Here is a 16,895-nt window from a genome sequence, read left to right as displayed (position 1 = left end):
TTTTTCTCCATAGCACTTTCTCACTATCATGTATTTTGTCTGTATTCACCTGCTGCTAACACTGAATTATAAACTCAGTAATGGCAGGCACTTTTTCTTGCTTGTTTATTGCTTTATCTCCAGTGCCAACGTCTGTCTATAGTAGGTGCTTAGTCATCTTTGAATGAATAAACAAATAAATGAGTTAATTAACTGGGACTTAGAAACAATGGGAACAACCCATTGTTAGGCAGCTAAGGGAAATTCTAAGTTGATAGCAGTCCAGGTTAGAGCAGGTCTGAGGGTCCTGGAAAGGAGGTCTCCGAGAAAAATTGACTTAAAAGGATATTGATGGGGTGGAGAGTTGGGGGGGAAAGGTAGCTATAACAAGAACAAATATTGGAGGAGGGGACTATTGTAAGAATGGAAATGTGGCCTCATATACTACTTGGCTCAACGGTGAACAATATTTAGAAATGAAAATGTAAATGTATTATTTAAGTAATAATAGAGGAATTACAAATAAGATATAAACATGTTGAGAAGATGACAAGAAGGAATGTGAGGGCCATAGTAAGCTAAATCCTCATCTATCATAGCAGCTTGGCAAAGGTAATGAATAAGTTACTGAGAAACAACAAGATGATCATAAATGTTTAGCAGTATGGAGATAACTAGTGGACAAACAGCTAAAAGAGTTAAAGAGAGTTTCCTCTGGGGAATGGGTCTAGAGGTGGGAAACAATAGAAAAAGAAACTATAGTTTTTCACTGTAAGCATTTCTGTGATGTTTGATATATAAACTGTGTGTGTGTGTGTTATCTTGATAAAACTTTAAACAAGCAAAGTAGAGGCAAAATGTAAAAAATTAATCTGAAACTAAAATTCCTTCTAATTTAAACCAAGGGGCAGGGGCAGGGGCAGGGTGGGAAGAAGGAATGGGAACAGTGCAAGTTTGCTAAGGGCCTGCCTTGTTTAGCCAAAATGGAATTCAATGCACAAAGCATTGAATGACAATTTTCTTACCAGTATAAGAAAGCCACATAAATTCGTATTATCTCTGGCTTTCTTCTTCTTTTCCAAGTATTTGACATCTTGAATATGAGCATCATTTTGCTCATTTTGCAACCAGTATAATGGGACTAACCTTCATTGAAAACTCTTAGAGATCCTTTAAACCTATTTTTTAAAATAAATATTTAAAAAAAAGGAAAAGCCAGTATAGTTTCATGTTAATAACTGTGTTTATTTCCTTGGTATACATGATTTATCTATAATTGTGTTTCTAATCTTTAAATCATAATAACACTTTTAGTCAGGTACAGTTACGTATGTCATCTGCTGTATTATCTCACATTAGGCCATCGAACTGCTAAACTTTGCTATTGAGAAGCCACGTGAGGTTGAGAAGGTTCTTTTATAGCACGTGCTCTTACTTCCAGACACTGTGCATGTTGCCTGACTCTCGCATGCCTCTCCTGGCCTCACCAATACCTCAAATCAGATAGCACTTGCCAAAAGAAAAAGGAAAGAACATGAGTTTACAAAAATTAATTTGACATTTGTGTTTATTCTGTATATTCTAAGTGTTTGACTTTTTATTTTTTAAATGTAGCTAACGCCGCCTACCTTGGAGGCCAAGAAATGATGAAGGTGGTAGAGAGAGACAACGAACTCATAAAGGAACATTTATCTAAGGTAATCATTTTGGTGCTGCAAGGGGCTAAGTAACAAGTAGATGGGCAGAAATATTTACTGAGGATAAAGGACTAAAATTGGTTAGAATCTGCAAGACCTCAAAGGTTTATAGGTTGAGACGAAGTTCTACTAGTTAAAATTAATGTTATCCTTGAAAGTTGCATAGAAAGTAATAAAGCTGATTTCATAGTTACTTAAATATGTTTTGCCACCTGGTTTTGTTGAATTTATTTTTAGAATCAATACTTTTCTATTTTGTTAGTGCATTTCAGCCTCTTTGGGCCTTGTACTGAGAAGATTCACTATTTATGGAATAAATGAGTTATATTGAAATAGAAATAAAATAGTGGAAAAGAACTAACATTATGTATGACCTGGGAGCTAGTGAGCCTGTCTTTCTTACTCTCCAATGCATAAGAGTAGAAATGTCCTACTTTTGACACCAAGACCAGTTTTCTGAAATATTCATCATTTGTAAGTTATCCTGCAAAAGCTAAAATCATGCACAAACACATTTAGAGTTCCAATCTCTGAAACCATCAGGGGACTATGGTTTAGAATATGTCTAAGCACCCTAGAATTTGGGTGGCTGTGGTACTCTTATGGCATTATTTTTCTGTCCATCCTGAGTAGGAAGGAGCTATACTATACTATAGCCTTATACTTATACTTATACTTATAGTCTTATACTATAGCCACTAGTCACATGTGGTTATTTGTGGCTAGTCTGAATTGAGATGTACTATAAGTGTAAAATATACATTGGATTTCAAAAACTTAGTACTCTCCAAAATAGTAAAATATTTCATTAATTTTTATATTGATGACACTTTGAAATTACAATATTTTAGATATAGCGAGTTAAATAAAATATATTGAAAGTAATTTCACCCATTCTTTTAATCTTTTTAAAACATAATTATTAGAACATTTTTAAATTACATATGTGTCTTGCTTTATACTTCTGTTGGACAGTACTACACTTGATCTTTATAGTTGGAGCTGAACTGTGATATCTACTGGGTGCAGTGAAATGATCCCTGCTGAGTGGCATATTCGTATAGGTCCTGGGAACCTAAAATCTGCAAGTAAAACCTTAGCTACCCTTTTGGGCTTAGAATCCCCTTATAAACTTTGATACGTTTGACTTAAACTTGCCTGCAGTGTTAATTCATATTTCTATAATCTCCTAATATAATTATTTTAAAGCAAGAAGTATGTATGTTCTTAAAAACTATTTTCAGACTATTGCAAATATTCACCCAGAGAGGACTTTGAAAATGCCAGTCTGTTTTTGTCTTATGGATATAGTGGTCATCATATTTTTGAAATAGCACTTGGCTAGAGATTGAACTTTTGAAACCAGGAGGAAGCCCTCACTAGTTGAATGGAAAAGGTTGGGGCCTTAGGAGACCCTCTCTCCAGGGCTTTCAGCTGCTTCCAGTCATAGAGGGATGTGAAAATACAAGAAAAATGGTATTTTATTTTTCAGTTAAATTATAAGTGAATCTGTTTCAAAAATGCATTTAGGTTTTCCAGATTTGGAAGTTCATAAAAACAACTCAGCTCTCAGTTAATAATAAGACTGGCAGATGCTCACTTCCAAAATTCACACTTGCTGAATGACTAGACCCATCATATGTCAGAGCCCATCTTACCACCTGTGGAAGCCAGCTGCTGTAAAATACTCATCATCTCTGGATTCTGCTTGTATGTTGTGCTCAGGAAAAGGTCAAAGAAAGGTGCTAACTTATTCCTGTCCTAAGTTAAATCCATATGCACGTGTAATCATTCCCAGATAGAGGTCTGTTCATGGTAACTGTGTCAGGGCTGTAAGTTTACTGAAACTTTTATGGGAGAAATATGGAGGCATAATGGTAGATGGCAGACATTTCAAGGTTAGTATTAACACACAGTCATGCAAATAAACTTCTAACTCAGGGAATAGTTTTGTTTTTAAGATGGTGTTAAATATACCTATAGGATTGGGGCAACAAGGAATTGTTTACTTTAATGATATAAAGCTATCTTGCAGTTAATAGATTATCTGTTCTACCAGCTAAATTTGAGCTCTCTGCTAGAATAATACAATTCTAATTCCTAAGTGAAACTAGGTACAAAGAGACAGGAAGTTTATTGCAACTTTTTGTTTCTGTAATGAAAAAGAGGAAACATGCTGTAATTTAATATTGGTAAAAGTTGAATCAACATATGTCTCAGTCTGCTTGGGAAAAAGGAAATTTAAAAGTGCACATAGTTCTAGGAAGATAGTGAGCATTGCCTCCTGCCTTCGAAACACCCCTGATAACTAGTCAAACTGGAAAACCAATTCCTAGGATTAGAAATCTCCCTATTTTAGATATTTTGATCAATTTCCACCCAAAGTCATTCAGAAACTGCATTCCTATGCAGGGCTGTCCCATGTGAAAAGTTTTCGAGCTGCACATTTTCTTGCAAAAATCATTCCATATATCTCAGTTATTCAACTTAAAGCAGTTCTGAAAAATGTATCTTTGTTCTATCCAGCCAGGATGCCACAGAAAAGTTAGTCTGAAAATACTCTCTTTACTGTGTCTTGCAGATGGCTTTCTACTTTTTTCTCCTCCCCTGGAAAACTGTCATGCAGTTATTAGCAGGCTGTGGTTCCAAATTCAAAGTTTCTACTTATTGATTTCCATTCCCCACATGAAGAGAGCTTTTTATATTCTTGAGGAAAATAGGCTTTTCTTTTTTTTAGAGAGACAGGATCTTGTTCTGTTGCCAAGGCTGTAGTGCAATGGCCCTATCATAACCACCATGCCCACTAGTTTTTTTTTTTTTTTTTATTTCATGTAGAGACAGGGTCTTGCTATGTTGCCCAGGTTGGTCTCAAACTCCTAGCCTCAAGCAATCCTCCTGCCTCAGCTTCCCAAAGTGCTGGGATTACAGGTATGAGGCACGCACCTGGTCAGGCCTTTTTTTTTTTTTTAATTCTGAAAAGTTTACTGAGCTGATTGTCTTCCTTCCTAGAGACTTTATACACAGTATTCTATGGTTGTGATTTTTTGTGGTGCTTCAACATAGGATCAAGTTATTTCCCTTTCCTGGAGCAAATATAGCAGACTCACAGTTGTTTCCAAAAGCGTATACCATGGTTTATGACATCTTAGGTTATGTTATTTCTTCACCTGACTAAATCCTACTTGTCCTTTAAAACTTGGCTCAAGTGGCATCTCTTAAGAGGCCTCAGCTTCTGGTTTGGCCAGATGGCCCTCCACTGGCCTCCATGGCTCCCTATGTAAAGTTATAATACCTCATTTACCACACAGTATTTAAATGACCCGGCTTCCCCTCTCCCCGACCTTGAGGTAAGGAACTATGTTTTCCATCTTGATATCCTTTTGGACCTAACACATTTCATGATACCTGGTAAACAGTCAATGAATATATACTAGATAGATGAGCAGAAAGACAGATAGATGGAGAAGCCATTAATTTAGAACATGAATTCTGAACCATTTTGTGCCATGGATCTTTTTGGCTTTCTCATAAAGTATCTGGACCCGTACTCAGAATATGTTAAGTGCGTAAAATAAATACATGAGATTACAAAAGAAACGAATGATATTGAAATATAGTTATCAAAATATTTTAAAAACAAATTTGTAGTATAGTAATATATGCATCTTTATTTATACATTTAATATTGAGATATAATCTCGGTCAGAATTGCTATTATAAATTTGTAATGATGAGTATAAATAATTTTTTAGTTATCTACAGCAAGTTTAATATGATTTGAAAATATCCATAATTTTTATAGATGACAAAATATAGGCATTATAAAAGTATGGTTTATTGCCTATATTTATAATTGAAGGAAATACTAAATTATAGTTAGAAGTTAAATAAAGATGTAATTCTTTTCCAAGTGTACATAACACCTTCTTCCTACCCGTGGACCTACCTGGGCCTGTCAACCATGACTGAAGAAGGCCTGCATTAGAGAAACTGGAAAAAGCTGGGTAGCATGATATTGTGGCTTGGGCAGTAGCCTAAGAACAAGAAGCCATGATATGCTGCACTAAAGAGGTGATTTTAAGTTGTTGGGGATCCATTGAAGGGTTTAAGCAAGGGATTAATAATCAGGGTGATAATTAAAACATTTGACAACCACATGACATAGCCACTGACCAATCAGAACCTGTGCCAGCTGTAAACAACCAGTTCAGAGGTACCAATTCATATCATGTACCATGATTAACAAATCAGAGGGATTATTTTTGTGGAAATGTTGAATTTTGGGAAAGGGTGTAATTTGAGTAGGGGAGACTATTTACAAGGCTTTTTATAAGAACTAATGTGGTAGGAGCCGGGCGCGGTGGCTCACGCCTGTAATCCTAGCACTCTGGGAGGCTGAGGCGGGCGGATTGCTCAAGGTCAGGAGTTCGAAACCAGCCTGAGCAAGAGCGAGACCCCGTCTCTACTATAAATAGAAAGAAATTAATTGGCCAACTAATATATATATAAAATTAGCCGGGCATGGTGGCGCATGCCTGTAGTCCCAGCTACTCGGGAGGCTGAGGCAGCAGGATTGCTTAAGGCCAGGAGTTTGAGGTTGCTGTGAGCTAGGCTGATGCCACGGCACTCACTCTAGCCTGGGCAACAAAGCGAGACTCTGTCTCAAAAAAAAAAAAAAGAACTAACGTGGTAGGATTGGGAATGGAAAGATTTAAGAAGTAGAATCAAAGGCACTTTATACTAACAGGATAGGAGAGAATGGAGATGGAGGAACCTAAGGTTATTTCTCTGTATCTGGATTTGGTGCAAAGGTAGAGAATACAGGAAGAGAAGCAGCAGCAAGTTGTGAGAGGTAGTTGAGCAAGTCATTCATTTTGGCACTTGTGTTTGAGACACCTGTGGGACATCGGAGTGGACATGTGTCTGGCAGTTTCTGGATATGTGGGTGTGAAGCTTAGAAGGATAGTCTGGGCTGAATTTGAATGGGAAGTGATGAGGCCGGAGTTGAAGCCACGAGCATGGATAATGGCAGCCTAAGGAAGTATGCAGAATAGGAGAGAAGACATCCAACAATTGATCCTTGGGGAACCCCGCTTAAGGTTTGGGAGGAAGACACGGAGCCAGTGATTAAGATGGGAGTGGAGGGCAAAGGGTGGGAATGAGAACCATGATGGAATGAACCAGGGGAAGATAATCAACTGTACATTTTCGCCATCCCAATCCCAATTTGTCTGGAAGCCTCTAGGGCATGCTCTGCTTTATGAGGCACCTGGTGTGTTGGAGGCAAATAAGAGGTCAGTGTTCCCTTGTTCTGTCATTGTTCTGAGCCGTAAGGGGATGTGTGTCTCATTCATTGAAAAGTGAATTAGTGTTTGGTTTATAAACTTGAAGTTTTCATTTCAAACTCACTTAGGAGGGAAATTCTAAACTGCCGTGACCATCTTTGGCCCAGACGTATGGAAACAGCTGGTGTGTGCTACTGCCAGACTGAATCTGAGCATCACTATCAGTCAATAGGTGTCTGAAATTGTTCCAGAGAGAACACATGGGCTGCAGCTTTCTGATGAAGGCGGGCAGCAGTGGAAGAGCTGCCTGCAAGGTGGGTCTGCCCTTGGCCTCAGAAGGCCAGGCCAGGCCACAGTGTGGCTTGGGAAAGGGGCAAAGTGTCCTCAGGGACAGGAACCCCCCCTGCTGGCGCTCTCTATTGTTCTTTCTTAGCCTGCCTTAGCCCAGAGGTGCATGTTACCTTCGGGAACAAACCTTATACAGTTGTTTGCAGATTTGGGCATGCAAATCCTTCTGCCATGCACACGTCCTGCTTGGTGGAGCACAGGAAGTGCTCCCTGGACCAGCTAACCAGGACTGCCTTTCCGCCAAGCCTCCGTCTGAAACGGATTGTGTTAGTTCTGCCTGTTTAATTTGAAGCCTGTCCCAGAATGTCATAATCATCCTGGAAACAGATAGGTTTGTTTTTATCTAATCATTTTGACCTTGAGAGCTTCATTCGAGGCAATTGCGTTAACATATCCTGAGTTCTCCAGTGGAGCGTGATGAGGAGAGGTGAGTGAGCTGGAGAGCAGAGTTCTCAGAGTCTCAGCCTAGCCTCAGACTCCAGCTCCACCTCTTGCTTAGTTATGTGACCTTGCTCACGTTGCTGGATCATACCTTTCCTCCTTTGTTTATCAATAAAATGCTTTAATAATAGTATTTAATCTCATACAGTTGTTCCAAAAATATAATGCTATAATTCATACCTTGTAATTCATACCTTATAAGAGTATCTGGCATGCACTAAGCATTCAATAAATGTTTATTGTTACTATTAAAGGTTAGTTATAGCCTAGATATGCTTTTGAGGACTTTAAAAAGACTATTTGCCTAACTTATTCTCCCCACACATCTCCTTTCCCATATATTTTCATGTTGTTAATGAAGAGTGTTAGTAATATTGAATAAGTGTCCAAGAGATCCTGGAATGCCCCAATCCCATTTTAAATCATAGCCACCACTCCCCATAAGATGCCTAAGGGAACTGCGGTACAGGAGCCACGATGAGGGAAAACGCAGTAGTACTTAATTTTTATAGGGCTTGGGCCCAGTACCTTAGTGCAGAGAATTCTGACGAGCTGGACTTGGCCTTTCTCTCAGTTAGTTAAGTAAGACCATCCCAGCTCATCTGCACTTTCCTGCCGAATATAACCAGAGAGAAACAGAAACACAAGAGGATGAATTGGCTCTGAGCACCTCATACTCAGCTGCCTCACAAGAGGAAAGTAGGTGCCTTGGGTCAGCTTCCCACTGTAGTCCCAAGAAAGAGATAAGGCCAGTCCCTGGATGCCTTGTGACTTCCACGTGGAGGGAGTGAATTCTGGCCACACAGAAAGGAGGGAGCCCCACTGTGCTCATCTTCTGATGCACAGTTAGTTGTTCCAGCCGCTGGGGAGTGGGCCGGGCAGTGCCCCGTTGGGACCCACTCCTGCTGCTTTGGTGCTTCCATTCCTGCTGCTCTCCTGGGTGCCTGCAGAGGGAAGCAGGGTTCCGTGGCCCCAAGTACTGTGTTTTCACCTGTCCTCAGACACTTTTCTTAATCTTTGGAGATTTTAATGCTCTTTTTTTCAAGATTGGTAATTGAGCCAGTTAGGGATAAAGGGAAGAAAGGAAACAAGATAAATTTGAAATTAAAGATCCTAAACCCAAAGGAGATCCATTCCTTTAGCAGTTCCACACGTTCCTAAACAGTTGCTCAGAAGGGCTACAGTGCAATTTTAAAGCTTTGTAGCTGCTTGTATCCCCAAGAGGGACAGGATTTTTAAATAACTAGAGGGAGATGCTTGTATTACAGAATAGGTTTCCTTTAATGTTGCAAGGTCGAGGGTTAAGTGTCCGATTCTGGGGAAGGGGAGAAGCAGAAGCCTTTTGCTGTCATCCAGCCTGTTCTGGATTCTCCCCAGAGGGGAGATGCACTGGAGAGGCTAACAGTTTGTGCCCTGAGCCTGGGAAAGATGGGAGGGGATGAAAACAGGGAGGTGAAGGCAGGACATGGGGATCTGGCTGGGAGGTAGGGGGCCTACGTATGTGGCTGCTAATTTGATCCCTCGGTAAGCAACTGACTGCTTTACATATGACGTTCTTTCACAAGCAAACACACAAAAAACCCTGGTCTGGTGGGAGTTACTTCAGAGGAGGAAAGAAAAAGTGGAAAAAGCAGAAATGACATCATTTTCTTAGACCTCTCAGAGTAGGGCAGAGAAGATCTCACTGAGCATCTGAGACATTCCTCTTGGTTGCTGTCTCTGGTGCTGGCTGACTGTGTGCCCTGCCACACAGCACGACAGCTTAGGGCATGCTTTCTGAAGAAATGAACACACAAACCTAGCTGGGAAGCCTGTTAACTTAGCACCCAGGGAGCTACAGCTCTTTATGAAATGCTAGCAAAGAGAGTCTCGCACAGCCCGGGAAAGCAGTGGGCATTATCTTAGCTGCTGCAAGAACCCCGGGGCTCACCGTAGGAAGAGAAGTAGCAGTCCCAGAATGTTGGCGCCTTCCTTCATTTTGGAAGATGCTTGACCAAGGATACCCAAATGGCACTGCAGATAAGGCTTCTGGTCTCATTTAGGAGGAAAAGTAGGTTTTATTATAAAAGCAAATTTAGAGAATCCACTCTGTGATCTGACTGTTAGTGGCAGCTTGAGGATAGGAGATGTGCTTTACTGATTTGACTTGCCTTGCATCCCATCTATCTTTCTCCACAATCATTTATGAGGAATATGACATACCTATATATTACATTATGAGCAAGGTATGCAATAAAGCACATTTGCTTTAGGTTTAAGAAAATGTTTCATACTTATATATATTCTGAGCCTGACTTATGCCAAGAGCAACTTATCAAAAGAATGTGTGTTTTCTCAAAGGCTAATTTAAGGTCATGTGCCTTCTTTTTCCTCTGACCTGGGCATAATTCTCACTGTGGGGAAAAATCTAGACAGATTCCCCCAGCTCACCATTGCACAGGCTGTGTCTAGGAGCTCCCCTTGTCCTCATCTGTAATGCAGCTACCCTTTAGGAGTGCCTACTATGTGCAAAGTACTTGATGTGCTTTGTTTTCTAATCCTCACCACTAGCCCACAGGGTAGCTATTTCTGGCCCCACTTTACAGATTAGTAAACAGGCATAGGGAGGCTAAGGGACTGATCCAAGCTCACCATGCTAATAAATGGCAGAACCAAGATTCTAGTCCAGATGAATGTGGCTCAAGGCCCCAGCTCTTAACACTGCGCTGGCTGTACCATGCTCTCCCCAAATTGCCAAGGAGCTTAAGTAGCTCACAAATTACTTTACCATAATATAAATAAAATTACTTTGCCATACTATAATATAAAGGCACTATGAGAAGCCCTTTTACTCTGAGCATGGTACCCCCAGAAATGCCACTTGCCTTTCTGCTCAGGTCTGCACTATAGCATGAAACAGTCTACCCAAAGACTAATACCTGAAGGAATAAAGTTCAGTTTGGTTAAGTACTAATAAGATCTATAATAATTTATACCAAACTTGACTACATGGTGAATTAGAATCCCAGGAGCTTCTAAAAATTCAGTTTATCCATAAGGTTAACAAAAGAAAAGAATGTATATATATAATTCTTAAACTACACGAGACTATCATTTTTTTAGACTATCTACTCCTATAATGCCATCAGTCCTACTGGCCTGTTGAATAGAGAGAAATAATAATTCAGAGAATTTTGTGTGTGGCTTTTTTCGTTTTTAATATTTTGAGATGTTGATATGTTATTAAAAGTGATTTTTGTTATTAGCTGAATCATAAAAGATAACTAATATTTGTTCTTACAATAACTCCTCTATTCGTGCTGCATAAAATCCAGCAACTCAAAATGTATACTAAAGCACAGCTTTGTTGCCTCCCTCGAGGCAGAGTTCAGGTTTTCCTGCTTTGAGCTCCCGCGTACCTCTGTCCACCTGTGGTGTTTGAAGGCCAGTTTGCGCAGGCCTCCTGTTCTCTACCCTAGACTGCAAGCCTCTCCAGGGCAGAGACAATCTTCTGAATTTCAGCCACTTAGCCCACTTCCAAATGTGGGATCAGTTCAGAGTCGTTTCAGGTGGAACTCCTTTGAATCTGTTAACTTCAGCAATTTAGTGTCAAAAAGTGTGTGTTTACAGACCAAAAAAAAAAAAAAAAGTGCAAAAATACATGAGAAAAGACAAGTGTGGCTTCTCTGTCAGGACAAGCTATAGCAACTTACAGGGACGTTTCAGGAGGGAAGTGTCTCTTCAGGGGCACACTGAAGAGTTAAAGAAAAACACATCTGTGAGCACAGAGACTATAGTAAGCATAATTACACTTTCCTGCATAAAACACAGGAGGGAAAGCAAAAGCTCCGTCTTAGGGAATCACAATCTAGAACTGAGAAAGTTAAATTGTGTGTTTAATAGAAAAAAATGGATTACTTAGCCTGACAACAATTCGGAAACAGAAAATTTTTCATCTTAATAATGTGTACTTATTATCAACTCTCATGAGTATCAATACAAGTGCTAAAGAGAAATAAACTACAGGAAATAATTTTCTTCTAAACCTTCAGATGTAAATATCCTGCTAATGGCCTGAGACTCTTAGTTACCAATTCCAGTATTTTCACAGCAGTCATCACCCCCCTGACATAGCACCTGAAAAGAACTACAAAGACTTTGAGAAGGCTTTAAATAAAGGTAGTTGGGTTTGCTCCTGTTGATAATTATCACACTCTGCTAATTTTCATATCCAGTTAAGACCTCCCAATCTTCAGGTTTAGTGTTTTTATAACCTGGGTCCATTCACTGCAAATTGTTAATGGTAGTAAAAGGTACTGGTTAGAAATGTTGTCTCTGGATTTATAATCTAGCTTTCAACTCACTAATTGCTTGAATTTAAGCAAGTTAATATTCCTAAGCCTCAGTGTTATTGTTTTTTTTTTCTTTCTTTCTTTTTTCCCTGTTAAATAAGTATAAAATCCTTTCCTCAGGAAATTGTTGTAAGGACACAATGCGATAATATATGGAAAATGCTTAGCACAGAGTCTGGCACGTTATTCTCAGTTTCCATCAGGTCATTATTATTCATTGTGATTCATTTTTGCTTATCAATATAATGATAGTATGCACCCTTACCACTACGTGTTGGTGTCCAGTTGTTTCTCTCTCTTTCCACTTCACCTGTCTTCCCCATCCCCCAGCACTACCACCACACACCCCATACTTTCTCATTTTCCTGTTTAGGGTTACAGGTGCAGGGTCCTGGTCAAATCTATTGCCTGTGATTTATAATGTATAGGGAACAGGAAGTATGAAGGCATTAGATAACCATGTGTTTTATTTGTTAGGCAGGATTTTCATAGAGAGCCCTTTAGTATAGCCTGATAGAATAACTTTTAAAACAAAATAAAATTATAAAAAACCTGACCTCACCATCAATTAGAGGTTTAACCAAATGGAGGCCACTCTAAATGGCGATTGGTCATGGACAGTCAAGAAACAAAATCGCATGAACATATGGGAAGTCTAGAGTCCTCACTGCTACACTGTCTTAAACACTAACAACACTTTTTGTTGAGGTTCCTAGCACATGCCTTGGACAGTGTGTGCCCTGTAATTGCTCGGACGTGATTTGTCTCTTGATACCCAAAGGTGGATGTAGGGTCCCAGATACCTGACAAGCAGTACTCTGTGTTGATCACCCCTGCTCACCTAACTGCCTATCACCTACATGGTGTTTGCCCGCAGTCAAGGGCTCATCTAGCTGGGCTTCTCTGGGAAATATTGCAAGTTGTAATTGCCTCAGCGAAAAGGCAATGGTAAGTTCTTCATAGAAATAGTCTTGAAATGTCAGACAGAAAGCAACAGCAGGTGCGTACAATGATGTGCTTCTTGTCAAAGAGACTATTAGAGGAGGTCTTTTCTGCCTTGCTTTCCTTCTAGCTGAGTCCCTGTATTATAGTTTTCCCAAGACTTCACACTATAGCTGGTGCTAGTGTGAGGGTCCCAGCGTGGCTTTCACAGTGTGCAGGTGTCTCGAGGCAAGAGCAGGCACTGGAGCAGAGGAACAGACCTGATGGGCACAAACCCAAGTCTCACTTCCCAGACTTCTCCACGAGTTTCATGCTGTGAGGAAGTGCTGAACAATTGTGGCAGTGACAGTTCCATACACTGTTTACTGAATATAGTTTAAAGGATTCCTGTGGGAAGCATAGAGAGAGCCTAAACTCATTAGCCCTATTGGTAGATAATTAATACTTACAAATAACTAGCCTCTACTCTCAACGATATTACAAGGGGAAGCTGTAGCAGGGTGGTTGCCGAGAGATCTTGGGAAATGGATTTTTCCATAGCTGGCGAGAATATTCAGCCTCTGGTTGTGAGGTTGCAGGATTTTAGAGCTGTAGAAAAAGCTGAGACCAGGAAGAAGAACCAGGCAACTGCTGGGCACTCTCATTCTCCAGGAAGCAAAAGTTGTTCTTATTCTGTTAAGAGTCATGGCAAAATGAATTTTGGTTTTAGGGGCTTTAGAGTGCCCAGAAATGATTATAATGAGCAAAAATAGGAGAAAGGGAAGAATATATTAAGTGATAAATCTGTAAGTTGCAGATCTCCTGCAGCATTCAAAACTGGAACCCCAGGTAACAACCAGGAAAATCTCTGAAGTGATTCAGAATAAGTCTACCACCCAAGGCTTAGTTGTTAATAATTTATTCTCTGGAATATTACATTAAATATTTTATTCTTTAAAGGGTTTTTTTTAAACTAACCATCTCTTTAGATATTAGTTAAGTCATAATGTTATTATAATAAAGGCCAGTGTTTTTATAAGCACAATCTCACCTGTCCCATATTCAGATCATGGATTTAATGATCGATATAGTAAAACTATCTGGTGAGCAATAATGCCCATTTCCTGCACTCTCCTCCCATGCCACTTGATCCCCTCCAGTCTCTCTTCCCATTGTAGACAGAGTAATTTTCCTAACTTGGGACCTGATCGTGTCACTACATTATGTAAAGTTTTCTATTAGCTCTTGTGGCCTTCAGTATGAAGTGCAGCCTCCTTAGCTTGCACAGAAGACAGCTCTCTGTTACCTGATCCCTGTTCGCCTCTCCCGTCCTCTCTCCCACCACCGATTTTTCCCACCATTTTTCATACCAGTTCCGCAGGAAAAGTCAAAAGATTCACAAGGCCCCAGGCTCAAAACTAGTGTGAGTTAATAAATACAACTCACATGGCAGTTGATGTGCTAAAATTTAGTTCTTAGTTTTTATAGAAATTACCCCTATACACCCTTCTGAATATAAGATGTCACCTTGATGCTCTTTTCTTTAGAAATACAGAAGAACTAAAATATAGCAGTTTGTCGGTGAAGGCAGCAGTCTAGAGCTAGAGTGTGTACACATATATCACATGCAGGTGTAGGTGGATATCCAGTAAGGGTCTTAGTAATGCCTCTCCTCAAAGGAATCTCCATTCATTCTGTTTGCTGTTACCTGAAGTCTACTTATAACACCTCCCCACTGGATCAACATACTTTATTGCTGCATGGAGCCTTTTCGTAAAAATGTCATAAACTCTCTTGGGATGCTGATCACATTTTATCAGCTACATTGAAAAGCCTGGGTCTGTCTGATCTGCCTTTGTATTCATTCAACAAACATGTCCCCTATGTTTACCATGTGTCTGTTTGGAACCTATTATGGTTCTTAAATGCTCATTAGTCACTCAGTGACCATATCTCAATAACTCTGTTCCTCATCCTCACCCACCTTCTCCTCAGTGTCCATCCCAACCTCAGCACACCCAACTTTGCTAGTGAGTCCTTTGAGTGAATTATAGGTGAGCTATCACATGAGGGATGTCCTGCGTGGTTTTTTTCCATCAAATTCCTTTTAATGCACTCCTGTAACTCACGAAGGCTTGCTGGCTCAGGAGAGTCATACTCTGGAGAGAGCCTTGGGACTGGCTTCAGGGTAGGCACAGGTGCTGTCCTCAAAGCACTGCTGGCTGCTGGTGTCATATCAGTGTTGGGCGGGGAAGGTGTTTTCTAATAAGATATTCCTGTACTGTCTTTCAGCTTACATTTTACTACGGTGCTACTGATGATTGGTGTCCAAAAGAGTACTATGACGACATCAAGAAAGATTTTCCAGAAGGAGATATTCGACTCTGTGAGAAAAATTTACCTCATGGTTTTATCATCCATTTTTACCAGGAAATGGTGGACATGGTTGCTGACTGGCTAAAGGATGATCTGTCCAAAATATAAATCCAGACCCAAGGAAACAAGTACCTACTGCCAGTACATGGAGGCAGTAGGTGTACTATATTTAGTACGTAAATGCTTAATTTTGATGTTTGATTTATTAGAAAAGAAAACATTGAGAACCTCTTGGCTTAAAAACTACAGGCTCCTACCCCCCCCCCCCCGGGTTACAAGCTGATGTAAACACACTTGATGAATCATTCCATAGGTTGAATAACACATTTTTCCAAGACTCGGGGAACATAGTGATCTAAACAGGGTCTCATGTTTGCACAGAATACCCAGTGGCACCATATGGTTTATTTTGGTAGGCAGGATCCCTGCAGATAAAAGAAAATCTTCTGTCCTGAATTCAGCTTGCAGGTGCCAACATGCTGTTGCTCCTGTGATTCTTGCAATAAAACTCTACTGAAGACCAGCAGTGAGCCAAGTACTGTGCTAACCACTGAGGATAGAGTTCTCAGCTACTTCATGATTCTTTTCTTCTGAAAATCTTCTAGTAAATAATTTTCAAAATGGCATTTTAAATTGCTGAAAGCATTACCATAAATCAGTTCTCCATTTCTGCATTAACTTTATTTGTTGGAAAGAAATTATTGTGCTAATGAACCAAAGCAAGTTATGAAGTTAGGTGAATTTACCTGCTCTGGACACATTGAGGTCTGGTGGGGAAAAACCATGTTCTCTGGCCTGACAATATTGCTGCCTTCCGTAGATTGACTCAGTCCTGAGACCTTAGGAATCAGTAAATCCCACTGACTGCAGTGACGGTTCATGATAGATCAGAACATTCCATTTTCTCCTAGAGAAAATCCCTCATGGCATTATCATTCCTTAAGGACAATGAGATGTTGTCCTTCCTCTCAAAACCTAAATCTACCTGATGAAAGATTTGGCTCTGATATGCTGCCAGCCCAGTGATGAGAGTTGAATGAATATTGTCCTTTGGCGTGGCTTCTACATCAGAGCAAATGACTTCTCAGAGGGGAGAAGCTAAGCTCCAGACAAGGAGTGCTCTTAGCCTGAGGGGAAGAGCCGACAGGTCCGCAGGCCAGGGGCACAGGGCTGCACACGGTCCTGTCGGAGTCTGCAGGGGAGGCCTTCTAGAGATCTATTCGAGAAGCTAGGACTCGTGGCCCTGAGCGCCTTCCATACAGGAGATACTCTGTAGTACTAAATCAAAGCACATGACAAAGACAGGGGAAATCATACCTACTGGAATAATGAGTAACATTCATAGCTTTTCTTTTAGCTGTTATTTTACGACATCACTCTGTATTTCAGAAGTCTGCATGTATGAAATTGTATCTCACTTTTGTCTTTTAAAGCTTAAAAACGATATTGGCTCTTAATTCATGTTTATCACCTGAACACCAAATGAATTTTTGAAATAAATGTTTTACCAGCACTTA

The 16,895-nt window shown here is 40.1% G+C and overlaps 1 protein-coding gene across 1 annotated transcript in view; it reads left to right on the top strand.

The window, feature by feature from the left end:
* LDAH (lipid droplet associated hydrolase) overlaps nucleotides 1-16,895 on the top strand; it is a 116,873-nt gene extending 99,978 nt beyond the window's left edge. Inside the window, exons 6-7 of the mRNA XM_012787710.3 lie at nucleotides 1,594-1,676; nucleotides 15,295-16,895. Coding sequence (XP_012643164.2) covers nucleotides 1,594-1,676; nucleotides 15,295-15,486 — 275 coding nt within the window. The 3' untranslated portion in view covers nucleotides 15,487-16,895. The remainder of the gene's footprint in view (nucleotides 1-1,593; nucleotides 1,677-15,294) is intronic.

The sequence above is a fragment of the Microcebus murinus genome, chromosome 3 (assembly GCF_040939455.1).
Source record: "Microcebus murinus isolate Inina chromosome 3, M.murinus_Inina_mat1.0, whole genome shotgun sequence".
NCBI lineage: Eukaryota > Metazoa > Chordata > Mammalia > Primates > Cheirogaleidae > Microcebus > Microcebus murinus.
Note: the sequence above shows the minus strand (reverse complement) of the source record. Positions and strands in the feature narration are given on the sequence as shown.